At 42.0% G+C, this 20,739-nt stretch overlaps 6 protein-coding genes across 6 annotated transcripts; all 6 read right to left on the bottom strand.

Annotated features, from left to right (window-relative positions):
* Positions 1-7,100: 7,100 nt before the first annotated feature.
* On the bottom strand, positions 7,101-8,468 carry LOC143376257 (uncharacterized). The gene is made up of 5 exons (XM_076826381.1): positions 8,046-8,468; positions 7,787-7,853; positions 7,587-7,678; positions 7,371-7,485; positions 7,101-7,298 (listed from the first exon to the last, which is right to left on the bottom strand). Exons 1-5 carry the CDS (start codon positions 8,094-8,096, stop codon positions 7,195-7,197), a joined length of 429 nt encoding a protein of 142 aa, XP_076682496.1. The 5' UTR covers positions 8,097-8,468; the 3' UTR covers positions 7,101-7,194.
* Positions 8,469-9,302: 834 nt separating this feature from the next.
* On the bottom strand, positions 9,303-11,233 carry LOC143376255 (pheromone-binding protein Gp-9-like). The gene is made up of 5 exons (XM_076826379.1): positions 10,797-11,233; positions 10,559-10,673; positions 10,319-10,434; positions 10,062-10,176; positions 9,303-9,640 (listed from the first exon to the last, which is right to left on the bottom strand). Exons 1-5 carry the CDS (start codon positions 10,836-10,838, stop codon positions 9,558-9,560), a joined length of 471 nt encoding a protein of 156 aa, XP_076682494.1. The 5' UTR covers positions 10,839-11,233; the 3' UTR covers positions 9,303-9,557.
* A 187-nt stretch (positions 11,234-11,420) lies between these two features.
* Obp7 (odorant binding protein 7) lies at positions 11,421-12,768 on the bottom strand. Its single transcript, XM_076826380.1, has 5 exons — positions 12,606-12,768; positions 12,410-12,509; positions 12,194-12,312; positions 12,009-12,117; positions 11,421-11,639 (listed from the first exon to the last, which is right to left on the bottom strand). The coding sequence occupies exons 1-5, from the start codon at positions 12,648-12,650 to the stop codon at positions 11,563-11,565; spliced, it is 450 nt and encodes a 149-aa protein (XP_076682495.1). The 5' UTR covers positions 12,651-12,768; the 3' UTR covers positions 11,421-11,562.
* Positions 12,769-14,764: 1,996 nt separating this feature from the next.
* On the bottom strand, positions 14,765-16,589 carry LOC143376687 (uncharacterized). Its single transcript, XM_076827286.1, has 5 exons — positions 16,184-16,589; positions 15,872-15,974; positions 15,619-15,710; positions 15,361-15,478; positions 14,765-14,938 (listed from the first exon to the last, which is right to left on the bottom strand). Exons 1-5 carry the CDS (start codon positions 16,223-16,225, stop codon positions 14,862-14,864), a joined length of 432 nt encoding a protein of 143 aa, XP_076683401.1. The 5' UTR covers positions 16,226-16,589; the 3' UTR covers positions 14,765-14,861.
* Positions 16,590-16,894: 305 nt separating this feature from the next.
* Positions 16,895-18,199, bottom strand: LOC143376688 (general odorant-binding protein 19d-like). Its single transcript, XM_076827287.1, has 5 exons — positions 18,076-18,199; positions 17,678-17,768; positions 17,366-17,457; positions 17,130-17,247; positions 16,895-17,056 (listed from the first exon to the last, which is right to left on the bottom strand). Exons 1-5 carry the CDS (start codon positions 18,115-18,117, stop codon positions 16,989-16,991), a joined length of 411 nt encoding a protein of 136 aa, XP_076683402.1. The 5' UTR covers positions 18,118-18,199; the 3' UTR covers positions 16,895-16,988.
* A 378-nt stretch (positions 18,200-18,577) lies between these two features.
* Positions 18,578-20,507, bottom strand: LOC143376320 (pheromone-binding protein Gp-9-like). Its single transcript, XM_076826486.1, has 5 exons — positions 20,352-20,507; positions 20,069-20,165; positions 19,919-20,013; positions 19,594-19,708; positions 18,578-18,981 (listed from the first exon to the last, which is right to left on the bottom strand). Exons 1-5 carry the CDS (start codon positions 20,391-20,393, stop codon positions 18,905-18,907), a joined length of 426 nt encoding a protein of 141 aa, XP_076682601.1. The 5' UTR covers positions 20,394-20,507; the 3' UTR covers positions 18,578-18,904.
* Positions 20,508-20,739: the final 232 nt, after the last annotated feature.

Raw genomic sequence — 20,739 nt, 5'->3', positions numbered from 1 at the left:
TTTCACAGAAAAGGATATTGAAAGGACGTTGAAACTAGGGATACTTCACATTCCATCATATCCGAGTAAGCGACTACCTACTACCTGCTTATATATTGAGCACTGTCACTCACGTTACATGTGTGAATTAATGAGCAATGAGTCAGGCTCGTTAAGGGTTCGTCGATCACATTTCACGCCTCGATTCTCCTATTTCGTGTCATGACGATTATGTTACGTGTCTGTCTTAAGATTATAATCATCCTCTGCTCTCGAGGAATGCTTCTATCGTATGCAACTTTTAGGATATTACGGGGTGTTAGGTAAATCGAAATGAAAATGCGCGGTAAAACTTTTCAGCAGAATGCACCTGCGCCCGCCATCTTGGTATTGTGTATCCATTAAGCGCGATTATTTAAATCGTTTAGTAGGATTCGGTTGGAGAGTGGATACACATAATTATTTATAATTCTCGCATTGCAATGGATAGAATTGAACGAATTTGAATTATTCGGAGTATTATGTTATACTGGAAGTATTTACATGCTAGTTCCCTGTATTGTGTTTCAGAACTTCATAATTATATGTGCTATTATTCAGTGATTAGTTATTCCATGCAGCGTTATAGTTTCTCGATAATGGAGGCACGACCTCCGGCGAATATCGCCAGTTGCAATTAACAATGTCGATAATCTTTCGTTCTAGCGTCGGAAAAGTGAACGGCCTGGCGTACGTGCACGTTCAAAGGAAACCCGTTTCTACACGTGGGTGGCGCGAAAAAAGATCGTAACCCACGCGAGTTTCACGCATTTGGCGCGTTTCAACGATCGAACGTCTCGCGGCCTCTATTTCGTGCCACTATGAAGGAAAACGTAGGCATTGGTGCCATGTGCATCCATTGAGAACAGCTTTGCGCAATAAGTAGCAAGCAGATTTTTATTTTAGCGCATAGTTTCGATGTTCCTTGGTTTCCAAATTATTCTGTGCGAAATATGAACATTGTGTATTCAGAATGACACGATACAGTAGTTAAACTGAAACATAGTCCATACGAGTTTTAATGAAAGATCCTTTCTTCCCGTTTTTCGAGTCATATTTAGCTGAGGAAAGCAAGTGTTCCTTTAACGCCTTTTCAGTTTATTATTAGCTGCGAGGTTACATTAAAAACAGTAGTCACAGCTCGTTTATAGAGGTTAATGGTTACAGTACGATATAGAGCATTGAGGCGACAATAATGCAATTGTTCGCGCGAATGCGCTATCAGGGAATATATACGTTGCAAGGGTGATAAGAAAGATAACCGGGAATGGGTGTCAACGACTCAGGTAGGTCTGGATAACATTTATCTTATCCAGATGTGTGCCTACCGGCGTTGACCTCCTCCATTCAATAATTTATCTTACCTTTCTTCCAAAGATATTCTGCCAGGCAATCGTGTTCCTTTTTATTACAAACAATATTAAATATTCATGCCTTTACCCAAGAGCATACTACTCAAAAACATGCTTCTCAACAATTTTCTAAGTTCTAAGACAATCGGAGGTGCCACTAGCAAATTTCACTGTAAAGCAAGCAAAAGCACAATATACCACCTCGTACCACCAATTTCCCGACGACAAGATTGTGAAATATGCTAAAACAATGCCCACCCTCCACCCCCGCGCTGCGGGTTCACTCCCAATTTTTTCTATTCACCCTTTCCACCGTGGTTCCAGCGAATGATTCGCAAAGTCCACCCGCATGAATTTCCATTTCCAGGAGGCTCGCGGCCGCGAGAGCGTTTTCGCTAACGAACCGCGGAGAGTGGCCAGGGTGGGCCGTGGGGTGGGTCGCATAATGGCGAGGTATCGTAAAACGATAAAACGTGGTTATAAAAGTAAGTGGCCTGGTGGTCGAACAGCTAGGCTCTAACCACCGTTATCCAGCCATAGTTGCTCACTTTTCCTAGTCCTTGTCTCCTCCCACAGTCGATGCATAGTTACATGTAAAATCATTCTATACGTACGACTAAGTAGTCTCTTTACCTGCAAACATATATCCTAAAGAAACGGATTTCTTTTTTAATTTCGAGGGAGTTTGTCTAAACAGGAAATACCATAGGAAACCTGCTGTTATCGTTCCGTTAACAATGTCCGTGCCGTAGCGTTATCTGTTTCCTTGTTTCCGGCTTTTTCCGGCTTTTTCCGGCTTTTTCCTCGAGGAAACTGCCTCGAGCTTCTTGGCAATTGGTCTCGTCTTTGAATAATCGCTCTGTTTGAAGCAACTCGAACTGTATCTAGGGAAAGCGATGCTACTCTTTGGGCATTTTCTTTTTAGGTATCTCAGCGGAGACTAGGCAAATTGCCCGGAAGATAGAGAGGTAGGTTCGTTAGCCGTGGTTCTAGGGAACGACTCGAGAGGATTCGTATTGTTCGTAGGCGACGGTTTTCCTGCCATCGTTTTGTGCATGGGGTGTACGCCTATGGTGGTCCACGCGCCTAAAATCGATTCAGAGAGACACAGACAGGGCATAGACCTCCATCCGTAGAGTAGATTCATCGTAACTTCCTCGATACTACGTGCTATCGCGCCTCATTTGTAACCTCTGCCTCCTAGTTAACAAAGAAACTTCCCCCCACTCGCGTCTGATCATGTCTGATCACTATCGTCGACCTCTGCTTTGTCTCTGAACTCTTTGAACATTCATGCTAGCGTATAGCTGTGCGCAAGTGGAAGTGGATGAGGCGTGAATTGTACATTATTCTATCACAAGGGTAGCTCCTTCAACTCTTTATATCTTTCACAGTCAAAGAATCCGAATAAAAGTTTAGTTGAACTTCGTCTCTAATTCAACCCTTTATAGATTATCCAAGGATCCATAGATACCGTTCACTCGTCTCATACGAGGTTCGTGATCGTCAGTTACAAGCGACAAACTCCCCGGCTGCTCGAATTCAAGTCTAGTGTTCCTGATTTCTCGATATTTTTCTTATCTCGAGAAATCAAGAATCAGATCATATTTCTCAACAATTCTGAAAAATGCGTCTTTCGAATCTGTTTGAAGAGATTCTGAATAATGCAAGATTTTTATAAGCTATAATATAGCCATATCTCTGCTTTTCGACATTTCTTCTTTAATAGCAACAAGAAACTCGTTACTTAATTCAGTATACAATTTTTCTAAATTTTTAAATAAGAATTGAAGGATTCAGCGGATATTATTTTCGAATCTGCTCTACTGATTGTGAGATTTTCCATTGTAAGTCATATCGGTTCTAATGTCGCTAACAAGATTTATTATAAATTATAGATGAGTTTATACGTTCACGATTGATATAATAATCTCTTGATTATTGCCGAAAATAAATGAGATTTATAATAATTTTCCTAGACTTAAGTTTCTCGTGAAACACTGTAATTTTTCGAGGAATAAGAAATAAGCAATTATAAAACACCTCGAAAAGGAACACTCGATAGAACTACCGCGCAAATTAATTCCCGAACCGTTCCCTTGTCATTCGCATCCTCGTGCATCTAGTCGGGATTGCCTGCGAACTTCGCCCCCTCGACCCTCGCAAAACGGTCCGCGGGTCGTTCCCGAAAACCAACGTTCAACGATCGTCGTCGTCGAGGGCGCGCGGGGGTCGAAATTTCGTCGTCCCTCTCGCCCTTAATTTTACGATCGCCGGTGATCGTGACGCGGCCAAATTATTATGGGGGAAATTTCGCGTCGGCACGACGTTCACCGAATGATCCTCAGCCACTGCCAGGGCACTGTGTCTTTATGGCAGTTAGGTTTATTAGCCGACGTTCTCGCAAAGAACTCGAGCCATCTCTGACGCGATTAAAACACCCCTCGCGCTCGCGCTCGCGTTCGCCGTGCTCTCCATGTCCGTGCTTCTATTCACGTGACTCTGTAACAGCGAAGTTGTATCTACGCGTTTGCGTCGCCGTGACCTACAGGGTGATCGACGATTCGCGACCGAACGAATAGCCGCGGCGGGGGATGAAGGGAATGGGGGTTAAAGGAGGCTGCCGGCCGTATGTAGTCGCTCTTATTTCCAGTTCATTACAGTGCAGCGGGGCTTGTATCGCGGTTCCCTCGCATAGTAAATAATGCATCGCGACACCTGGTACACCCTGTACATCATCGCTGCGTATGCACGGGAGCGCAGTGTACACACGTACCAGGGCCGAGCGTAATATATGCATAATGTATAGAGGCTGGTGTGTGCGGGCGAAATACCACCTCCGTCGTGCACAATTCTACTATATCACCTAAGCTTCTACCACTGCACTCGGTGCATCAGACGTCCCCCTGCGCCGTGTACACGCACTACGTTCTGTCGCGATGGCGGGTACGAATCCCAGTAATGAAAAGAATTCTGGCAGGCACAAAGAGCATTCCTTGCAAGGAAATATGGGATATCTCGCGGCTGGCATTGAAACTTTGCGGCTGCACGCCTAGATGTACTAGACACTGTATGTCGTGCCGCTTGATTTTATTCTTGATTTTACTATGAGAAATATATGGTAACACATTGCTAGAGCACATTTTTGTACATCTTTTTTGGGTTAAGTTTTCTTAAATCAAGCGTGGAAGGGAGCCTATAGGTATTTGCTCCTCAGCTTTCAGGGGTAAAGCTTCTTGACCTAGCTTCCCAGCTCAAATCTTATCGCCCCTTCTTACGTTCTGTTAGACCGTACAGCTCTGTGTTTTAACGATTCACTGTCTGATTTCAGGATTACGGTGTTCAGGATTGAGCCTCGGGATTAAGGTGGGTCTGCAGTAAACTGATGAGGCTTGGACTTTGGGAGTCGTGGGATCATCAGCTTCAACCCCTCCACAGGCCGCAGTAGAAGACACATATTGGGGTACCGTATTATTTGTCTCTGACGAACTCTTGCATGTCTTCATCCTTTCGCAGAAGTAGTAGATAGCTTGATCTTTAATCGATGATAGCTTTGTGCTTTGGTAATAGATACACAGTGTAATTGGAGATTTATTTGATCTTGGTACTTATCGTGCACGTTCATCGAACACCTTAATAGAAAGGCCTTTCGTTCTTGGCCCTGTAACTTATCCGCTCCGCGTTGGAATCCCAGCGATGCTAATTTCATCGTAGAATTCTGGGATTCCAGCGGGGTTCGCTCAGACACGGTTATTGTCTGGGGCTGTTCCGGCTAGATACGTGCACCGCAGAGTTATATTAACCGCATTTCCCGAAAGATTCGATCGGTCCCGTGGAATTGGAACAATTTAAACAGTAGCTAGGTACCGAGCGTATGTAAAGCACGTCCATATTGAAAATCAAATAAAGAGCTGTCGTATAAAATTAAACATTTTCATGGGTTTCCTAGTGTGTGTATTACATCATTCAGAAAATTTATATGTTTGCGTGTTTGTCTGCCGCCTAAAAACTTTCGAACGGTCAACTCTTGGATGACGAAATGTGCCTCAGCTCATTATGTCAGGTTAATCGAGATAAATGTGATTATTTTTACCCAAAGAAACTAAAAAGAAATATTTGTTTATAAAATCAGAATCTAAATTCCGGGCAATGCCAAGTAGTAAAGCTGGTTTCATACAGATCATGGTACAATTTGTGACAAATTCAGATCCTTTCCATATTTATCGATCGTACGAGCAATTCCCGTGTCAAATTCTTCGGGCTGAATAAAAATTGTCACAATAAAGGGAGACAAAGGCAAAGTTATAGAGCAATTACAGTGGAATGAACACGTGCACGGTGCACCATTAATTGTGCACGTCCGTGACGTGGTGGAGTGTAAACGTGTAAACTCGATTATAAAACAAGCTATCGTTCCCAGCCTTATTCCGCTGCCATGCGACCGATCTCTGTGTGTATGTACCACGCGATACGCATTTGCCCCAAAGTATATGTTCGAAGTAGTACATGCTCCTATGTGTATGGTTGGAAGCCTTTATAGAGCCAGACAACTCGATTGAATTATAGTAACAGAGTTATCCGTCACTTCGCGCGACGCGGGCTAAGGTCTAAACACTAAGTCTCAACGGGATCTAAACTGATTTTCGGCTCGTTCGACTGAAAGGGGGACGCGTCTTAAGTAACATTGATTGAAACGGAGAAACTTCTTCCAGGCAAGCGTTATTAACCACCCCTGTATTTATCAAACTTCTTAATCAACTCCAGTCGATTGATTTCCTCTGTTCTCGATCCCCGTTCAACGCTCTGCACTGTCCCTGATCACTTTCCAGTGGACGTTGGATCGATCAAGTGTTAGTAGTAGAAAACAAGTGATTTCTCTGGCGATAATGCGATTTTTTAAGCTCCGAAGCGTTCTTGCTGCCAGCGCGCTTAATTTACGCGACAACGTGAATGATTAATCGCGTCGTTACCGGAGTTGCACGCACTTCAACGGTGCCAGTTTAATTCGAGCCATGTCCAACAAAAGGTTTAGCCGTTTCGACGACGCTCGTTTGCATTAAGTGGCTTTATCCTACGCGCCTTCCCCAATCTGCATTTGACTTTGTAATTTCATTTATGCGCCAAGCCTCGTACCCTGACTCCGATTTTGGTGTCCTGTTGCACGATATTCGAGCTCTGTAGCCCCAAATTCCATTTTCGGTCAACGAACTTCGCTTCTGAAATTGTTGTTCCGCCTGTGATACTCCGTTTAGATTTTAGACCCGACATTGCGACAGAGATCGCTCCAAGTTGCACGAGTGATAGTGAGACGCGCGCCAACGAGGCTCGTGATTAATAATTAATTATTGCAGCGAATCACTTCATGCGTTAATCGTCGTAGCCTTCGCGAGCGAAAAAAAGGGTAGCGTGCACATCCGTACGACCGTCGCGAACAATTACGCAACAGCGTCTTATCTTTCCGCGTGTGTTGGCAGAATAATGCGGCTACCGGTGGCAATAAAAGTCGATCGAGGATTTGGACAGTGATGGGTAAAATTTTTGTTGAAATAACATTGCTAATAACGAATAAAAGTTAACAAAATTATTCGTCGTGTGTCGAATAAATTTAACTCGGGTTAAAGAACGAATGATGATTTTTTTTACTTTTATTCGTGATTGGAAATTTTATTCAAATAAAAATTAGTTAATACACTTAAAATTCATTAGGAAGGAAAGCAATCGATCAACTCATTTTGCGTGCACTGTCTTTATTGAATTTCATCATCAATTGCAAGGGTTAGGTACATATATTTAATCGTATCGAAAGAAAGTAGTGCTGCCGTGTTTAAGTGTTCGAAGGTTGAAGCATGTTTTGAACACCAAGTCGCAGATGTTCGAATCCGCATTTGGCAAATTTTTCGGCTACCATGCACTCGTCATCATCAGCAGCTAAATGAGAAAGAAAATAAGAGTGAGATTATGACGATCGTGTTAATTTATTTATTAATTCGTTTCACTCACCATCGGCTGCGCACTGGTGCACAGCTTCACGCATGCTGTCCTTGTTGTCGCTGTTCTCTAGGATTTTGTCTATCTGGGCGTCGATGTTCTCTATGCTTATGCTATTACCGGTCATCTGAAATCAGGCAGGCATTTTATTCATAATCAAAGTAGAAAAGCAACTACTTGTACTTCTGTCACTCTTTGATAATTTAGGCAGCTTCGATTTTTACGTACGAAGCCCATCTTCTCCAAGTAACAATGCTCCACGCAGCCGCGTCTCCTTATTCCTTCCGCTGACTGGTCTTGCAACAAATGCGGGATCTCAGCTAACAAAATAATACTTTACTCAGTCAGGAGGAAAATGAAAGCTGAAGGAAGAGTGTTATTCCACAGATTCTTCTTCACTCGCTGTGTTTTAATGTTTCTACGCTCACCTAGGGTAACACCCATTTTCACAAAACACTTGGCCGGTGGTTCTTCCGGGTCATTAGCGCGAACCAACTGCGAAATGTTGCTGTTAATCGATAATTTTATAAAAATCTCACTCTTGGCGTTGGAAGATAAAATTGGTGAGAATCTACAGTGGTTCCATAATAAAAAGAGCAAAGAACGTGGGAACATACAGCCTATCGAGATAAGTCTCAGAGGTAATTTTATTCTGACCAATAGAGCTAGAAATTAGCAAAACTGTACCCTGTAGGACGCAAGGCACAAGGAGCAGAGGAAGATCACGGTGGTCTTCATGATGCTTCCCAAAATGACTTGGCGATCGAATGGCAATAAAAAATCACACTGGATGCACAGGACACGTCGACGGTAGTGTCTTCGACTGGCTAGGTAGCGTGTCAACTCTATATTTATAACCAACGTGTGGACGGCAGTCAATTAGGTTCATCCACGATGATAGTGGATTTATGTAATTTCATTTCCCAGGGCTATCTTAAACATTTGTCAGGGTACGCGGTGAGAGCATCTATGCATAAACTACGCATCTACGTTAGGTCTGAGTGTATCATTAACGGGAAATCATTGGATCGTCTTAATCGTGGCGATCTGTTTCTCGGTTTCAGAACTTACTCATTCCAAAACAGAATTTCGCACCTCTGATTACTTGGACTGGGTTTAATAAAATTCAATCTATGGCAGTGTTTAATTTTTCTATTAACTAATCAGCTTTCAGTTGTAGGGAGGAAATAGAGCAGTGATTCCCATCCTGTGGGTCGCCACAGTTTTTTTTTTAATGTGTGAATTATATTCGGAAATACCTATTTTTAATCTGTTTTCTGTACCTTATTAAATTTACTTTAACTTATATGGGGGGAGAGAGAAACACTGGAATAGAGGATGCATGGCACCAAACTTCGATTTTGGTCATTTTCTGGTATTTCGCCGTCACTTTTCGAGGCTAGGACAAATTACAGGTTTAACGAGTCTCTCTGAATCAGATACTGATCGCTTCCACGAAAATCGCGGCTATCAATCATGTAATTTCGCTATTCCATGATACGCAGTGAAGATCTACTAGAGATAGGTGGTCACAATATGTGCAGTGTCACGAAATCTGCGCTATTTCACAAAATTAATTGAAGGACGAATGATACACCGGAAATGTTTGTCTACCTACATGGATAATCAGTTGACTATGATTATTAAGCTACATAGTTGAACATGTGACAGAATTGGAAAATTTTTGAAAAATTGGGGAAAATTGTGGTAGATAACAGGAGGCGCGAGAAATTATTAACATAATTAAAAGATAATCCTTATAAACATTATTCAAGGAAGCATTCTAGTTTGAATGAGTACTTGCCAATCTCAAAACTGATTCTTTGCTGATCGTGGTAACAAATTTTTAATCATTTTCTACAATTCCTGACATATATGTTCAAGGGTGTCATCTTGACCTGTCTGGGAAGATCGTTGCTTCATCGATCTTACATAAACGAAGTGTTTGTAATTCCTGCATCGATTTTATTCAAACAAGATATATTTACATTGAAATTCGTTCGCGTTCAATCATTATCAAAGCAAAAAAGACTTTATCTCCGTTGAAGAAGCGAGAATTTATTGCCATTCAGTTGCCGAGGAGCTACATTCGCGCGTATGCTTTCAAAGTTCGCTGTAATTTCCAATTACTCTTGGAGAATAGTGGCGTGAAGGAAAGTAAGACATTTCTGTTAAACGTGAAGTAAGATGGTCATTTATTTAATCGTCGAAATTACGACTTTGGATGACAAAGCACCTAAAGAATGCGTAGCTCACGAGACACTCGTCAGTGATGGTTTTCACTGAAACAAAAGGAACATCGTTTCAATCGATGATAAGGGATTTACTTAATCTTTCATTCCTTCGCTGCACTGCTGTTGTATATTTTGAATGCTTTCAATTACGTTGTTTATAGTGAGCATAGAAATTCTAATCTCGAATTAAGACTTCAAAGTGTTTAATCAAAGTGTCTGACTTTAGATAAAGAGTTTAGAGTCAGCTTTGAGGATCAAAGGTTTAGAAGCATTTGGAAGTATTTGATCTTTGAAATTTAACATTTCTATTAAAATCATGAATATAATATTTTTTGCAAATTCCGAGCCAGAATCATGTGAATTCTCACTCTCAGAGAACACACAGGGCAGTGTAAGGATGAAATGTGAATTTTCTAGAAAGAGTAGTTTGAAAAATACGCGTTTCACACTGTCAGGTAAGCTTCCTCACCTTCATCCTTGCATGTATTCAGAACCGAGTTAGCTGTCGCTTTCACATACTCCGGTATGTTCGATTTTTGAATCAGAATCTGAATGGCTTCCACTTCAATCTTACTGCCTGTCATCTGAAGTCAGTTGGAGAATTAGTAAATCAGTCGGAAGTTATTAAAGAAGAAAGTTTTTAGCAAATCTAAATCGACCATACTAGCTTCAGTGAATTTGCAAAGGAATTAGAAGCTTCGGTCCCAAATGCGCATGCGAACTTACAGTGCCTTGTGTTTGAGCGCAACAAGTCAAAGTGCAGCTTGCTCTCCTTATGCTCTTCTCATCGGCCGGAGACTTATCACGGGCGGTTGCCACATCCTCCAGTGTCCTTAGATCGTCTGTAGAACGAGCAAAAATTGTCTAATCCATTAGGAGCCCACGCGGAAGCTAACTCTTTGAAACAGCTCGACTAGAAAACCGATCTACCATTGATGAATTTCTTAACGACATCAAACGTCTTACCAATTGTCGCTGCCGTTTTGTGGATGCATATTTCCGCCTGTCTCAAGTCGATATGAAACAATTGCGACAATCCGTAGGCCAAAGTCTCGGGAGTAGGATTCGCGTGGGCAGCCATCTAAAGCGTTTCCCAAAAGATTAGAACAACGAAAAGAACGGAGCAACGACGAATTATTTCCCTCGTTGCAGTTCGTTTGATGCGACGGAGTTCCGCAAGAAATTGACAAAATTCTTTACTTACGAAGGCAAGGCCAGCGAGCATTAAAAACAGTGTACACTTCATGTCTCACTAATTCTATTTCGAACGGTTCGATTTGTTCGACTAACGATTTGTGCACGGTCTGCTTTACTTATATCGGGGCGAGTGGAGGTTAAAGATGAGAGATTATATCATATTCGGTGTTTAAGTTCGCGGAACGTAATCGTTCGCGATATGCGTCACAGAAAAAAAAAAGTTTATTGATCGCGTAGACAAATTTGTTTTGCTTCCGTGGAACATCTGCTCGCGCAGAATCCGACGGGTTATTCCTGCTATACGCGCTTTCGGGCGGAAGCTAACGTGTAAACAATCGCGCGTAAGTTGCAAAAATCAGATTCGATTTGTTGGCACTCTGGCTTGTTTGTGTTCCGAATCGTTTTGTGAACGCGATGGAAATTTCGCTGAGGTTTGCACGAACTTGTTTTACGTCGCGGCGTGTTGCACCTACATATCGTGTTCGAGTACTGGTTGTTAGTTTTACAATTTTTTTTTTTTGCGAAATTTCTGGCAAATTTTGCCTCGTTTAAAACGCCTCCAATCTATCCACTTACTATTTCGTGGACAATTATTTATTATCAGTGACATTAGTAATAGGAAATGATAGGGTTAAATGATTCGCTGTGCTTTTATTGAGACGCAAGATTATTCACAGTCGTTTTTACTTTAATTCGATGTTTATGCATCGTCGTGTGACCACGTGGCATATTCCTGCGGAAACTTTTCCACAGAACATGACGTTACTCATCGTTTAATGATGTCCGATCTGTTGTAAAAAGCAGAATGAAAAAGAGAGGGCTGCGCCGCATTTGTTAGCTTCGTCTTTCACTGAAACATCGGAGATATTAATGATGGCAAGTTTATCCATCTGCCCATTTGTTGTGTCAGATGCAGCGAATTATAAAAACCGAATTGTAAAAATAGAAACGATATGATTCTAATAACGCTTGATAATTGCTTTCTCGTTTCACAGATGACCGAGGAATAAACGCGTTTATTTGTTTGTTACTTCTGGGAAAGTTCGTTGTTTACGAGACAAAAGTACTGGGAACTGTTTTCTGAATTTCAAAGCAAATCTATAATGGTAATCCGATACTAAATTGCTGAGCTTCGAGTATTCTTAACGAAGTCTTTAAAACACGAAAGACGTTGTTAAAAGGATAAACAAATTTCCTAGAATCCACCCGAAACATTTACCTTTATCCACGCAGTCTTTCAATTTGTTGGTTGTCTGATCGTTGATAGGAAAGTTATTACGCTCTGCTATTCGGAGCACCCGATCCAGTTGTATTTCGTCGTTGATCGTCTGAAATAATCGCCGAATTTTTCGCCATTCCCAACGACATTCGCGTAACATGCGCCTGATATCGCGGAACACTCACGATGTTCGATTTCTCGAAAATGCACGAAACGAAGCAGCCAAAGTTCTTCATCACTTCCTCAGCTTTCTCTGGAGACAGTGCGCTGTCGCGAAGCATACCCTCGATGTCCGTAACATCCCCTGCGAACAATATCAAATTCACAGTATCACTATTCAGAATATGAATATTCCATACACCCTTCGGAAATAAAAGAAATTGTATTCCATATCCCTGTACCATCGTTCAAATGGTTCTCGTTTAGACAGTCATTAAGCTGATCCACTGGCACGTCCAGTACCCCGGAGATCTGTTGCAGATCAATTGCTTGAATCGTCACCTAGAACACACAGTAGCTCGGGATGTACTCCCAGTTAAACTTCCATCACTCTATCGTGCTCGGTTCAGACTCGAAAGACGGTACTAGTATACTCACGCTGCAAGCAATAATGCAAACGAGAATCGCGATCTTACAACTCATTGCTACGAATCGATCGTTCGACAGTCTTGGGCACCACTATCGCGATTTCGATCTTGCAAAACGAAGAGACGGACGTGTTACGCCGCGAATATTTTGCAAACTGTAAAGAATCGTCGCGAGGCGGGGTTTATATTTATCGTCCGCACAGAAAAACGCGACACGGTTGACAAACGTGTACGAACGAAGCAAATGCTTGTGTGATTGCGCGACGTTATCGCCCGGGGATCGGTTGTATGCAAAAACTAAATTAGTCAGCGAAAAGGTTACGATAGGCGGACGATGGAAAAACAGAACGGGTCTTGATGCGATGGTTTAATGGCCCGCATAGCGATATTGCTTCTCATATAACACCTTGATGATCGCTCGATGAATAGCATCGCGATTTTTCCTCAATTTCCGCTGGCCTTGCTGCGCATTTGTTACAAGGAAAAGAGATGACATACTCGGAGCACGTAGGAGGAAGCTGTTTTATTATTTAGGCATACGAATGGTGTTATCCCTGCCATGCTTTGCAATTTACAGTTGTGGATTTCGAAAGAAGAGTAAGGACGAATTTTCGGCGGGAAATTCAGTCCTCTGCGATTGTCCTTGGAAAATTCATTCGGTATCCAAGAACAATATTCTCCTCTTAATAGTCTATAATCGAGACACCATTATTTTATGTAACACTAGCAAAATACCCGCGCTTCACTACGGTAGAATAATTAAAAGGAATTGCTTTTATATCTGTTCTTCGAGCGTAACATAAAAAATAATGTAATTTCTGTGAAGTAGCATTTGCTTAACAAACAGTTATATATTTACCTATATATTGGTTTTGAGGCATTTGAGTGGATAAGATTTGTAAGAAAAAACCAAGTTGATATCTAATCGGGCCTAAGAGATACTAAGGAGTCCGAGAAAATACATTCTGACCCCTTCCCCTCCTTCAGGGATGGAATTTACAAAAATCCTTTCTTAGAGGGTGCCTACGCCATAAAAACCTAGGTTAAACGGTTAGAGCTGGGCGTCGACGAGTCAGTTAGTCAGTCAGGACTTCTTCTTTTATATATACCTATAGATTAAAATTCATATCTACTAATTAAATACGTAATAGGCTTCGCAGTTATTTTAACATGCAAATCTCATCTCTATCGCTCCTTCTATCTGCAGAAAGAACATTACCGTACACGTTCCCCTGCTATTTTGCGTGCTTACCCAGGACGTTGTCGACGAACATCCACGTAGCTCCAGTTAGAACAGCGCCCGTTGCGATTTTCCCCGGAGCTCGAGGATCGCTTAGCATTCCGCGGGTAGTTCGTCCGCAGTTCCATCGGAAATGTAGCCGGCGTCTGTAATCGCTCGCAAAGCCGACCATTTGCAAAAGTGTCTCCTCTTTTCCTGCGCTCCTCTCTACGGCTGTCTAAGGTCGGCCGTAACTTTATTCCACGGTGTGTATGCGAGGCAACTTCGACCATTACGGGGGCTACATTATACCGCCTCACAACGTGAGCCGCTTACGTTAACGCGCGATCTCTGCTCGTCTTCGTCGCGTCTAGCGCAAGTACCTTCTATATCTAACGTCTCCGGGAGCATATCACAATCGACCAGCACCTCGAATATTTATTAGCACCGATCGCAACCTCCGGGCGATCCTCTGGTGAAGCCAAAGCAAGGATTTGGGGACATTATATACCTTCTTTATAAAGACACTTTGGTTTTTGGGAATGGCTGGTATTCTCGGAGCTGCTTCGCCGTTTGGAAATTCTACAGAGGCAGTGAACATACCGGGTGCTCGTGGGAGCTTTCGATCGTTGCGCGTTGAAATGCACGCGGCGTCCGCGTCCCGAGTGCAGCTTAATTATTCATAACGCGTTAACGTCGCTTTGTTTATTCATAAGCCGACTCCAGCGGCCGCCTAAGTGCCCCGAATTGTCTGTCCCCTTAATCTCATTCTTATTAATGAAATGTAAGGGCTGCTCTTAGAGGGGCTGGCGATATTTCATAGGCGATTTCCCTCGGAAGCGGTGATGGCGAGAACTTCGCGGCTACGTGGCGGCGAATTACACTTTTATATAGGTTTGTTCGATTCATTGCATGGGTGGTTGTGGAAGGAGAAGAGAAGGAGGGTGTAATTCTGTTACATTTTTATTGAACGTAATACATACGGCGAATTTGATTGATACAAGTTCCTGGCCTTCGTGAAGCGACGGTTATTATATTAGTATACGGTTATGTGGAGAAGAGTTTTTCGATATAACAGTCGGTGTACTTGTTGCCTAGGTTGCACTCGTCAGATTCGCCTTTGACTGAAACAAAGCGAACAATGGTTATTGTAATTAGTTTCGAGTATTAGACTCGGGGTGATAGAATCTTTTGATGGACTATTAGATAGATTAACATCCACTAGATAGATCAGAGATCTAAGTATCCATAAGATAGAGTCCACAAATAGGTTTAACCCACCGTGGTCACATTTTCTTATAATCACAAATTGGTACCATTTTCGTATTTTTGAATCTTTTAACTTGTCAGTGATAATTGTACATTCGTAATGCTCTAGTAGTATTTTTCTAGAAATGTAATTTTTTGCCCATCTTCGCCGTACGTAACCATGAAGGGTTAACTTCTACTACTGACTATGGGGCAGACCTATCCTCCGTGCTTTAAGAAAAAGGAGCCTGGAGGTAGCGACAGGTCGATTCTATCACTCCCCGAAGCTGTTACTTACTTTCTTCGGAGCAAGAAGACGCGATCTCCTTGACGTTCTGGATCTCTTCAGGGAAACCCGCGTGAACCTTCTCTATCATCGTGTAAATCGGCTCCACATGGAAGTCGGTGCCAATCAACTGGTGGACAGAAAGACACGGACGTATCGTCGAGACGTTCGATTCTGATCACGCGACGAATCACGTAAACACGATTTCTGTCTTATTTTAAAGACAAGCTATATATACCCGGTTTCGGATGGAACGAAAAATCTACTTACAATTTTCATTCGTTTCATCACGCACGCTTTCAGGCAACCCATACTCTTCGCGTCCACGCCGGTATTCGCCTGTTGTATATTCGTAGCTTGCTCTGCAACACAGTAATTCGTAAAATAGTCTTCAGGTAGGCTGATGCAAGTGTAGGTTAAGGTAGCCCCTGCTACAGCTCTACGCGATACTTTGACGAAAGTGTACACGTGTCTGTGCTCCGCCCAGGGTTTCACCCTAATACACCGAACCGTGTGTTCTCACCTTGCGTCATGTGGAACTCATCAGCGCAAGGAGTTATGTCCGGCGTCAAGTACTCCATGTACTTCGCTATGGTTGTGTCTTGGTCCATACCGCGAACGATTGTCTGATAATGAAATATTCGTACGATTATTACGGGGCACGATCGGTCCCCGTGCTGTCAGGCGAAAACGAGTCCCTTCGTTCTGCATCCATCGACCAATAATTGTAAGAATCCGTGTAGAGACTGAACGAAGGGACCGTAGCGTTTGAGCGTCTGCTGAAGAAAGCTTTCAAGGGTTTCTTCCATGGGTCCCCAAACTTGGGGATACTCACTACGGCGGCCAGCAGGCAAGTAACAGCAAGGAGGAACTTCATTCTTCTAGTTCAGCCTGAAATCGAGCCACGAGCTTGATGAACGATCTGTTGAAGCAAACAATTGGTACGTAGAACTTCGCTGAATGGTTTCACTGACTGGTGCCCGTGGTTTCCCCGGGGCGACATTTATATCGAACGTGGGCCAAGGAATAGCGGGTGTTAGGGCCTGACACTGGTGCAGCAGGAAACGAGATAATTCCCCGATTTAGCGGGTTTACGTAAGGCCGTTCCAGTACAGCCGAAACGTCCTCATTACAACCAAGTCGTGTCAGATTTGTCACGAGAAATGATTGCTGACTGTAGCGGGATTAGGGCTGTTCATCGGGAATTACGGGGTCGAGGAGGCGTCGTTAATAACGGCGTTGTTGTGGTGATCGCCGGCTTGTGTGTTATAATTCCTCGGGACGGGCAGCGGCGTGTGGGCGCGTGGAAAATGACATTGACGATCGCTAGTTTGTCCTTTAAAACGATCGATCTGCGAGAAATTACGCCGCCAGGTGAAACAGGTATGATTACGAACACTTGCAGACTTTGTTCGCGGCCTTCTTGGAATCTTTGAAGACAATGAGTAGGTGTAAAGTGACGCGAGCAATCTAAGGAGGATCTTCGTCGACGATTATTGGACATTGCGGAAGCAAGAGGAACTCAGTGGGGAATGAAAATCCAAAGAACTGTGCATTCTATGTTATATTTTAAGTTAGGGACATATCGTCAATTATTCTGTTATTCTACAGATCGCTTCGAACATCTCCTTCGAATCTTCTCAATGTTCATCTAGGAAACAGTCGGCGAAGGAGTACGCCAGTTTGCACTCGTCTGATATCGTTTTCACTGGAAGAAACGAAGCGATTATTAACGTGGAGTTAATCGTTACGTTCGCTTTAAATTTCTTTACGTGTCTCACCTTTTTCGGCGCATACCGCCGCTGCCTTCTGCCCGGCTGAGACCATTTCTGGATGCTCAGAATGCGCGGTCTTCAGGAAGTCGTTTATCTTCTCCAAGTTCAGCTTCGAATCTTTCATCTGAAATGCACGATAGGGGAAGTGTTATCGCAGCTTCGTGAAATTAAATACATCATTACGGTGGGTGTAAAGTCAATTGGCCATCTTCTTCGCTCTTATTTTTGTGCAAATTACTTACCAAGTTCATTGATTTCAAAGTGCATGCACGAAGGCAGGAAGCTCCGTCCAAGCCACCTTTTGCATCTTTGTCGAATACGTCTCGCATATTCTCTGAAATTTTTAGACAAAGATCCAGCGAATTTCATTAACAATCAGGTAGTACTTTAATTCAAATGCTGCGCGTTATGTTGATCGATTAGTTAGGTAGCAGTAATATGGTTCGGAGTTTGAAAGTGTTACACAAAGCTCTAAGAATAGCGTGATAAAATCTTCCACATCCAAGCATCAAGTTATATGTACAAGTGCCACTAGGATCGTAAGTGATACCTACGTTCAGTGAAACCGTTTTCTTTCGCGCACTTTAGAAACGGGTCCTTCGAATTCTCCAAGTAGATATCGACAACATCCGCGTGAACGATCATCTGCGAGTTAACAAAGAAAGATTAATCGTTCGAAAGCTCATGAAGTAAAATATGAGCTTAAAATGTGCAGTCATTGAAAACAGGATTCCTAGAAGCTGCTCATGAAGTCTGTTTCCTACATCTTTCAATTATGACTTTCAATCAAAATTCCAGTTCATAATTGAAGAGCCCTTGTAGAAAACACTGTAAGTGCCAAAATTAAAAACAAAAAATTTATCGGAATATGTTCTACGTGCCAGTACTATAGTATACAATTTTTGTGTTTTCTACAAGGACTCTTCAATTAATCGATCAACTTTACACTTACCACGGCGACCAACATGCTGATAGCGATGAAAATGTTCTTCATTTCGAAACTCAAACTCGTAACAGTACGTCTTGCAACTTATCGATACTGCGACTGATGCTTCTGACCAATCGATCGCAATATTTATACTTCAATATGTTGACAAAAAAGATCTCACGCGAGCTGACATTATCAATCTCCTGTAGTTCGCTAAAAAAACTTCTAGCATACATGGTAATTACTAAGTAAAACCTTTTATATTCCTCCTTCACTGTGTTTTCTGTCGTCAGCCTTGACTCGTATGGTAGACGGTGTCAGCAGGAGTAAAGAACTTGCAAGGTAACTGCTCACTGCAGTATCCTAAATCGACCAAAGAGTTAGTAGAATTCGGTGACCCACGAAGTATGCCACACAATTCAGAAACGTATCATTAAATATAGAGAAATGGAATTGCCTACGATAAACAATTTAGCTAAACGCAGTGGGAATGGAAGGTCATGAATGTTCTTTCTTAAAGTAATAGTCACGATGTTTCATTTTCATTTTTATTCAGATAGAAGCAGTGTTTGTTGCACGCGATGTTTCTTATTGACTAAGGTAATTGTGTGAGCACTGTAGGAAAACATATTACTTTTACATAATATAATTGGCACTTCAGATGTACATTATTCCTATGAAAACAACTTGTTCTACAAATTCCAAGGTATCCATCGGTTTTACATAAAGATACTTTTAGAACTACATACGTCTATTGGATCCTAAATGTGTCTATTGTATTTACTTGCATAGAAAAGTTTGCTCAAGATCTTGCAGTTGCACGAGATCTTGATTCGTTCTCATTTTCCTTCGCTTATTCTGGCTTGCTCTTCATGGCGTAGCATTGCGAGAATGCCATTGCAGCTTCGCATGCTTCGTCCTTGTCTTTCACTGAGAACGGTCATGAAATCATTAGTGAAAATGGCCATATTTTGTCACTTCTATTACCATCAGGGGCGGATTTGTGTGTACGCTAAGTAGGTTCCAGCCTAGGCCGCCAAATTTTTGGCAGCGACAAATTTTGAGCGAAAGAAATTGGCTTGAGGCAACTTTAAAAACAATTCACTTCTTGTATGTGGGTTGTTATATTGAATTAATTTTGAAATTGCCTCGACTCTTCTAAGGGGTTATGCCTACCTGTGAGGTCTGAAAAAGCATGCAGGTATATTCGGGAATTCTGGGGAGAAAAGCTTGACGGCTTCTTTAAACAAATCTTTATGTATTCGAAATCTCGCTGCCGCGAGATCGCTGATATTTTTATTATTTATTTATATTTCCCATCGCAAAAATTACTACAAGTAGTTTAAGATGTACACTTTCGAATACATAAAGGTTTGTTTAAAGAAGTCTTCAAGTTATAAAAATAAATCCCGAAAATATTTGTGTTTTCAGACCTTATAGGTAGGCATGACCACACTTAAATTAAAATATTTGGCAAACCTACTTGTTGGCCCAGCGGTGCCAGATTTCCAAAAGCGCCCCTGTGTATTTATTAATGTTTACCTTGCTCAATACAGTCCGTTGCCATTTTCAGTTGAGCATCTGCCGCTTCACGGTCGGGTAATATTTTATCCAATACTTCCTTCATCTTGTCTGGGTTGAAAGCGGCGCCATCCATCTGAACCATGCAGATAATTTTTTATTTTAAAACACTAAACGATCTTTCGAGCAGCAATTGTTCAAAGTGGTGTGAGATTATTTGAAACATCTTTCCCAATTCTTTCAAAACTAATTTTTTGAAATATCTCAAGTGATTATAGATAGTTCTTCCTTTATAATAACTATGTTACTGTCGTCTTGTAATGTTATAACATAAAAATTCACGTACCATGCCCATCTGTTTCATTATGCACGCTTGCATGCATCCAAATTTCTTTTTATCATCTCCTTCTACGTTCTCATCGTGAAATTTAACCCACTCGGCTGAAACGTGCAAAAAATGTGTAATGGTAGTAAAAAATTAACAATAACAACCTACCTTCTGAGACGCCGACTTCCTTGCCACAACTTTCCACGTGCTCTTTTGCGAGTTCCATAAATTTGTCCATTTCCGCCTTATCCGCGCGCACCGTTGCCTAAAATTTATAAACGTAAACCTCAACGTTGCTTAATTTCTATCTTTAAATAACGATATGAGATAGCAGGTCTGCAGGAAACACTGGCCGACAAATATTACTCTACATTGCAGAATAGTATATTGAAATGCTCTATCTTTGTTCACGAATACCTAACCACCCTAACAATAGGCTTTTTTTACTCACCGCAACGAGGCAGAGACAACCGACCACTAACAGAGACTTCATCCTTCAGAAATTCGCTGCAAAACAAGGGAAACGAAAAACTGACTGATGCCTCTCGACACCTGGACACGATATTTATATAGAAGCTGTGGAAATAGGTGTCGGACAGGATAAGGTGTTAAATCTCATTGCGAAATAGCAGGAAGAGATATAATTGCTCCCCGACCTATCTGATCTACGTAACGCGTTTTAATTGCACGTTGGAAAAATATGACCAATTCGAGCCGTTCGTGCCTCTATTTTCGCGAGAAATGATCGCTCATAATCGCCAGGTTATGCAGAAACAAAGTGTTTCGCTTCCATCATTCTATCGATGAAAAGGACAACTTGAGGCAGATATTTCTTGACG

The sequence above is a fragment of the Andrena cerasifolii genome, chromosome 14 (genome assembly GCF_050908995.1).
Source record: "Andrena cerasifolii isolate SP2316 chromosome 14, iyAndCera1_principal, whole genome shotgun sequence".
Taxonomy (NCBI): domain Eukaryota; kingdom Metazoa; phylum Arthropoda; class Insecta; order Hymenoptera; family Andrenidae; genus Andrena; species Andrena cerasifolii.
This window is presented reverse-complemented; position numbering and strand designations above follow the sequence as displayed.

Bases quoted from the DNA above. Each gene is read 5' to 3' on its own strand.
- LOC143376257 (XM_076826381.1), bottom strand. From the start codon at position 8,096: ATGAAGACCACCGTGATCTTCCTCTGCTCCTTGTGCCTTGCGTCCTAC. The intron at 7,854-8,045 runs GTACAGTTTTGC...AACATTTCGCAG, and splicing joins TGTGCCTTGCGTCCTACAGG to TTGGTTCGCGCTAATGACCC. The intron at 7,299-7,370 runs GTGAGTGAAACG...TTTCTCATTTAG, and splicing joins GCACCAGTGCGCAGCCGATG to CTGCTGATGATGACGAGTGC.
- Obp7 (XM_076826380.1), bottom strand. From the start codon at position 12,650: ATGAGTTGTAAGATCGCGATTCTCGTTTGCATTATTGCTTGCAGC. The intron at 12,510-12,605 runs GTGAGTATACTA...TGTGTGTTCTAG, and splicing joins TTTGCATTATTGCTTGCAGC to GTGACGATTCAAGCAATTGA. The intron at 12,313-12,409 runs GTACAGGGATAT...TATTGTTCGCAG, and splicing joins CGAGAACCATTTGAACGATG to GGGATGTTACGGACATCGAG.
- LOC143376687 (XM_076827286.1), bottom strand. From the start codon at position 16,225: ATGAAGTTCCTCCTTGCTGTTACTTGCCTGCTGGCCGCCGTA. The intron at 15,975-16,183 runs GTGAGTATCCCC...TTTCATTATCAG, and splicing joins CTTGCCTGCTGGCCGCCGTA to ACAATCGTTCGCGGTATGGA. The intron at 14,939-15,360 runs GTAAGTAACAGC...GCTTTGTTTCAG, and splicing joins GTCTTCTTGCTCCGAAGAAA to TCAAAGGCGAATCTGACGAG.
- LOC143376320 (XM_076826486.1), bottom strand. From the start codon at position 20,393: ATGAAGTCTCTGTTAGTGGTCGGTTGTCTCTGCCTCGTTGCG. The intron at 20,014-20,068 runs GTAGGTTGTTAT...TGCACGTTTCAG, and splicing joins GGAAGTCGGCGTCTCAGAAG to CCGAGTGGGTTAAATTTCAC. The intron at 19,709-19,918 runs GTACGTGAATTT...TGCATGGTTCAG, and splicing joins TAATGAAACAGATGGGCATG to ATGGATGGCGCCGCTTTCAA.
- LOC143376255 (XM_076826379.1), bottom strand. From the start codon at position 10,838: ATGAAGTGTACACTGTTTTTAATGCTCGCTGGCCTTGCCTTC. The intron at 10,674-10,796 runs GTAAGTAAAGAA...GAAACGCTTTAG, and splicing joins TGCTCGCTGGCCTTGCCTTC to ATGGCTGCCCACGCGAATCC. The intron at 9,641-10,061 runs GTGAGGAAGCTT...CTTTTGTTTCAG, and splicing joins GAATACATGCAAGGATGAAG to TGAAAACCATCACTGACGAG.
- LOC143376688 (XM_076827287.1), bottom strand. From the start codon at position 18,117: ATGAAGAACATTTTCATCGCTATCAGCATGTTGGTCGCCGTG. The intron at 17,248-17,365 runs GTAAGTAATTTG...CGTGCATTTCAG, and splicing joins CTTTGAAATCAATGAACTTG to ATGAAAGATTCGAAGCTGAA. The intron at 17,057-17,129 runs GTGAGACACGTA...CGTTTCTTCCAG, and splicing joins GGCGGTATGCGCCGAAAAAG to TGAAAACGATATCAGACGAG.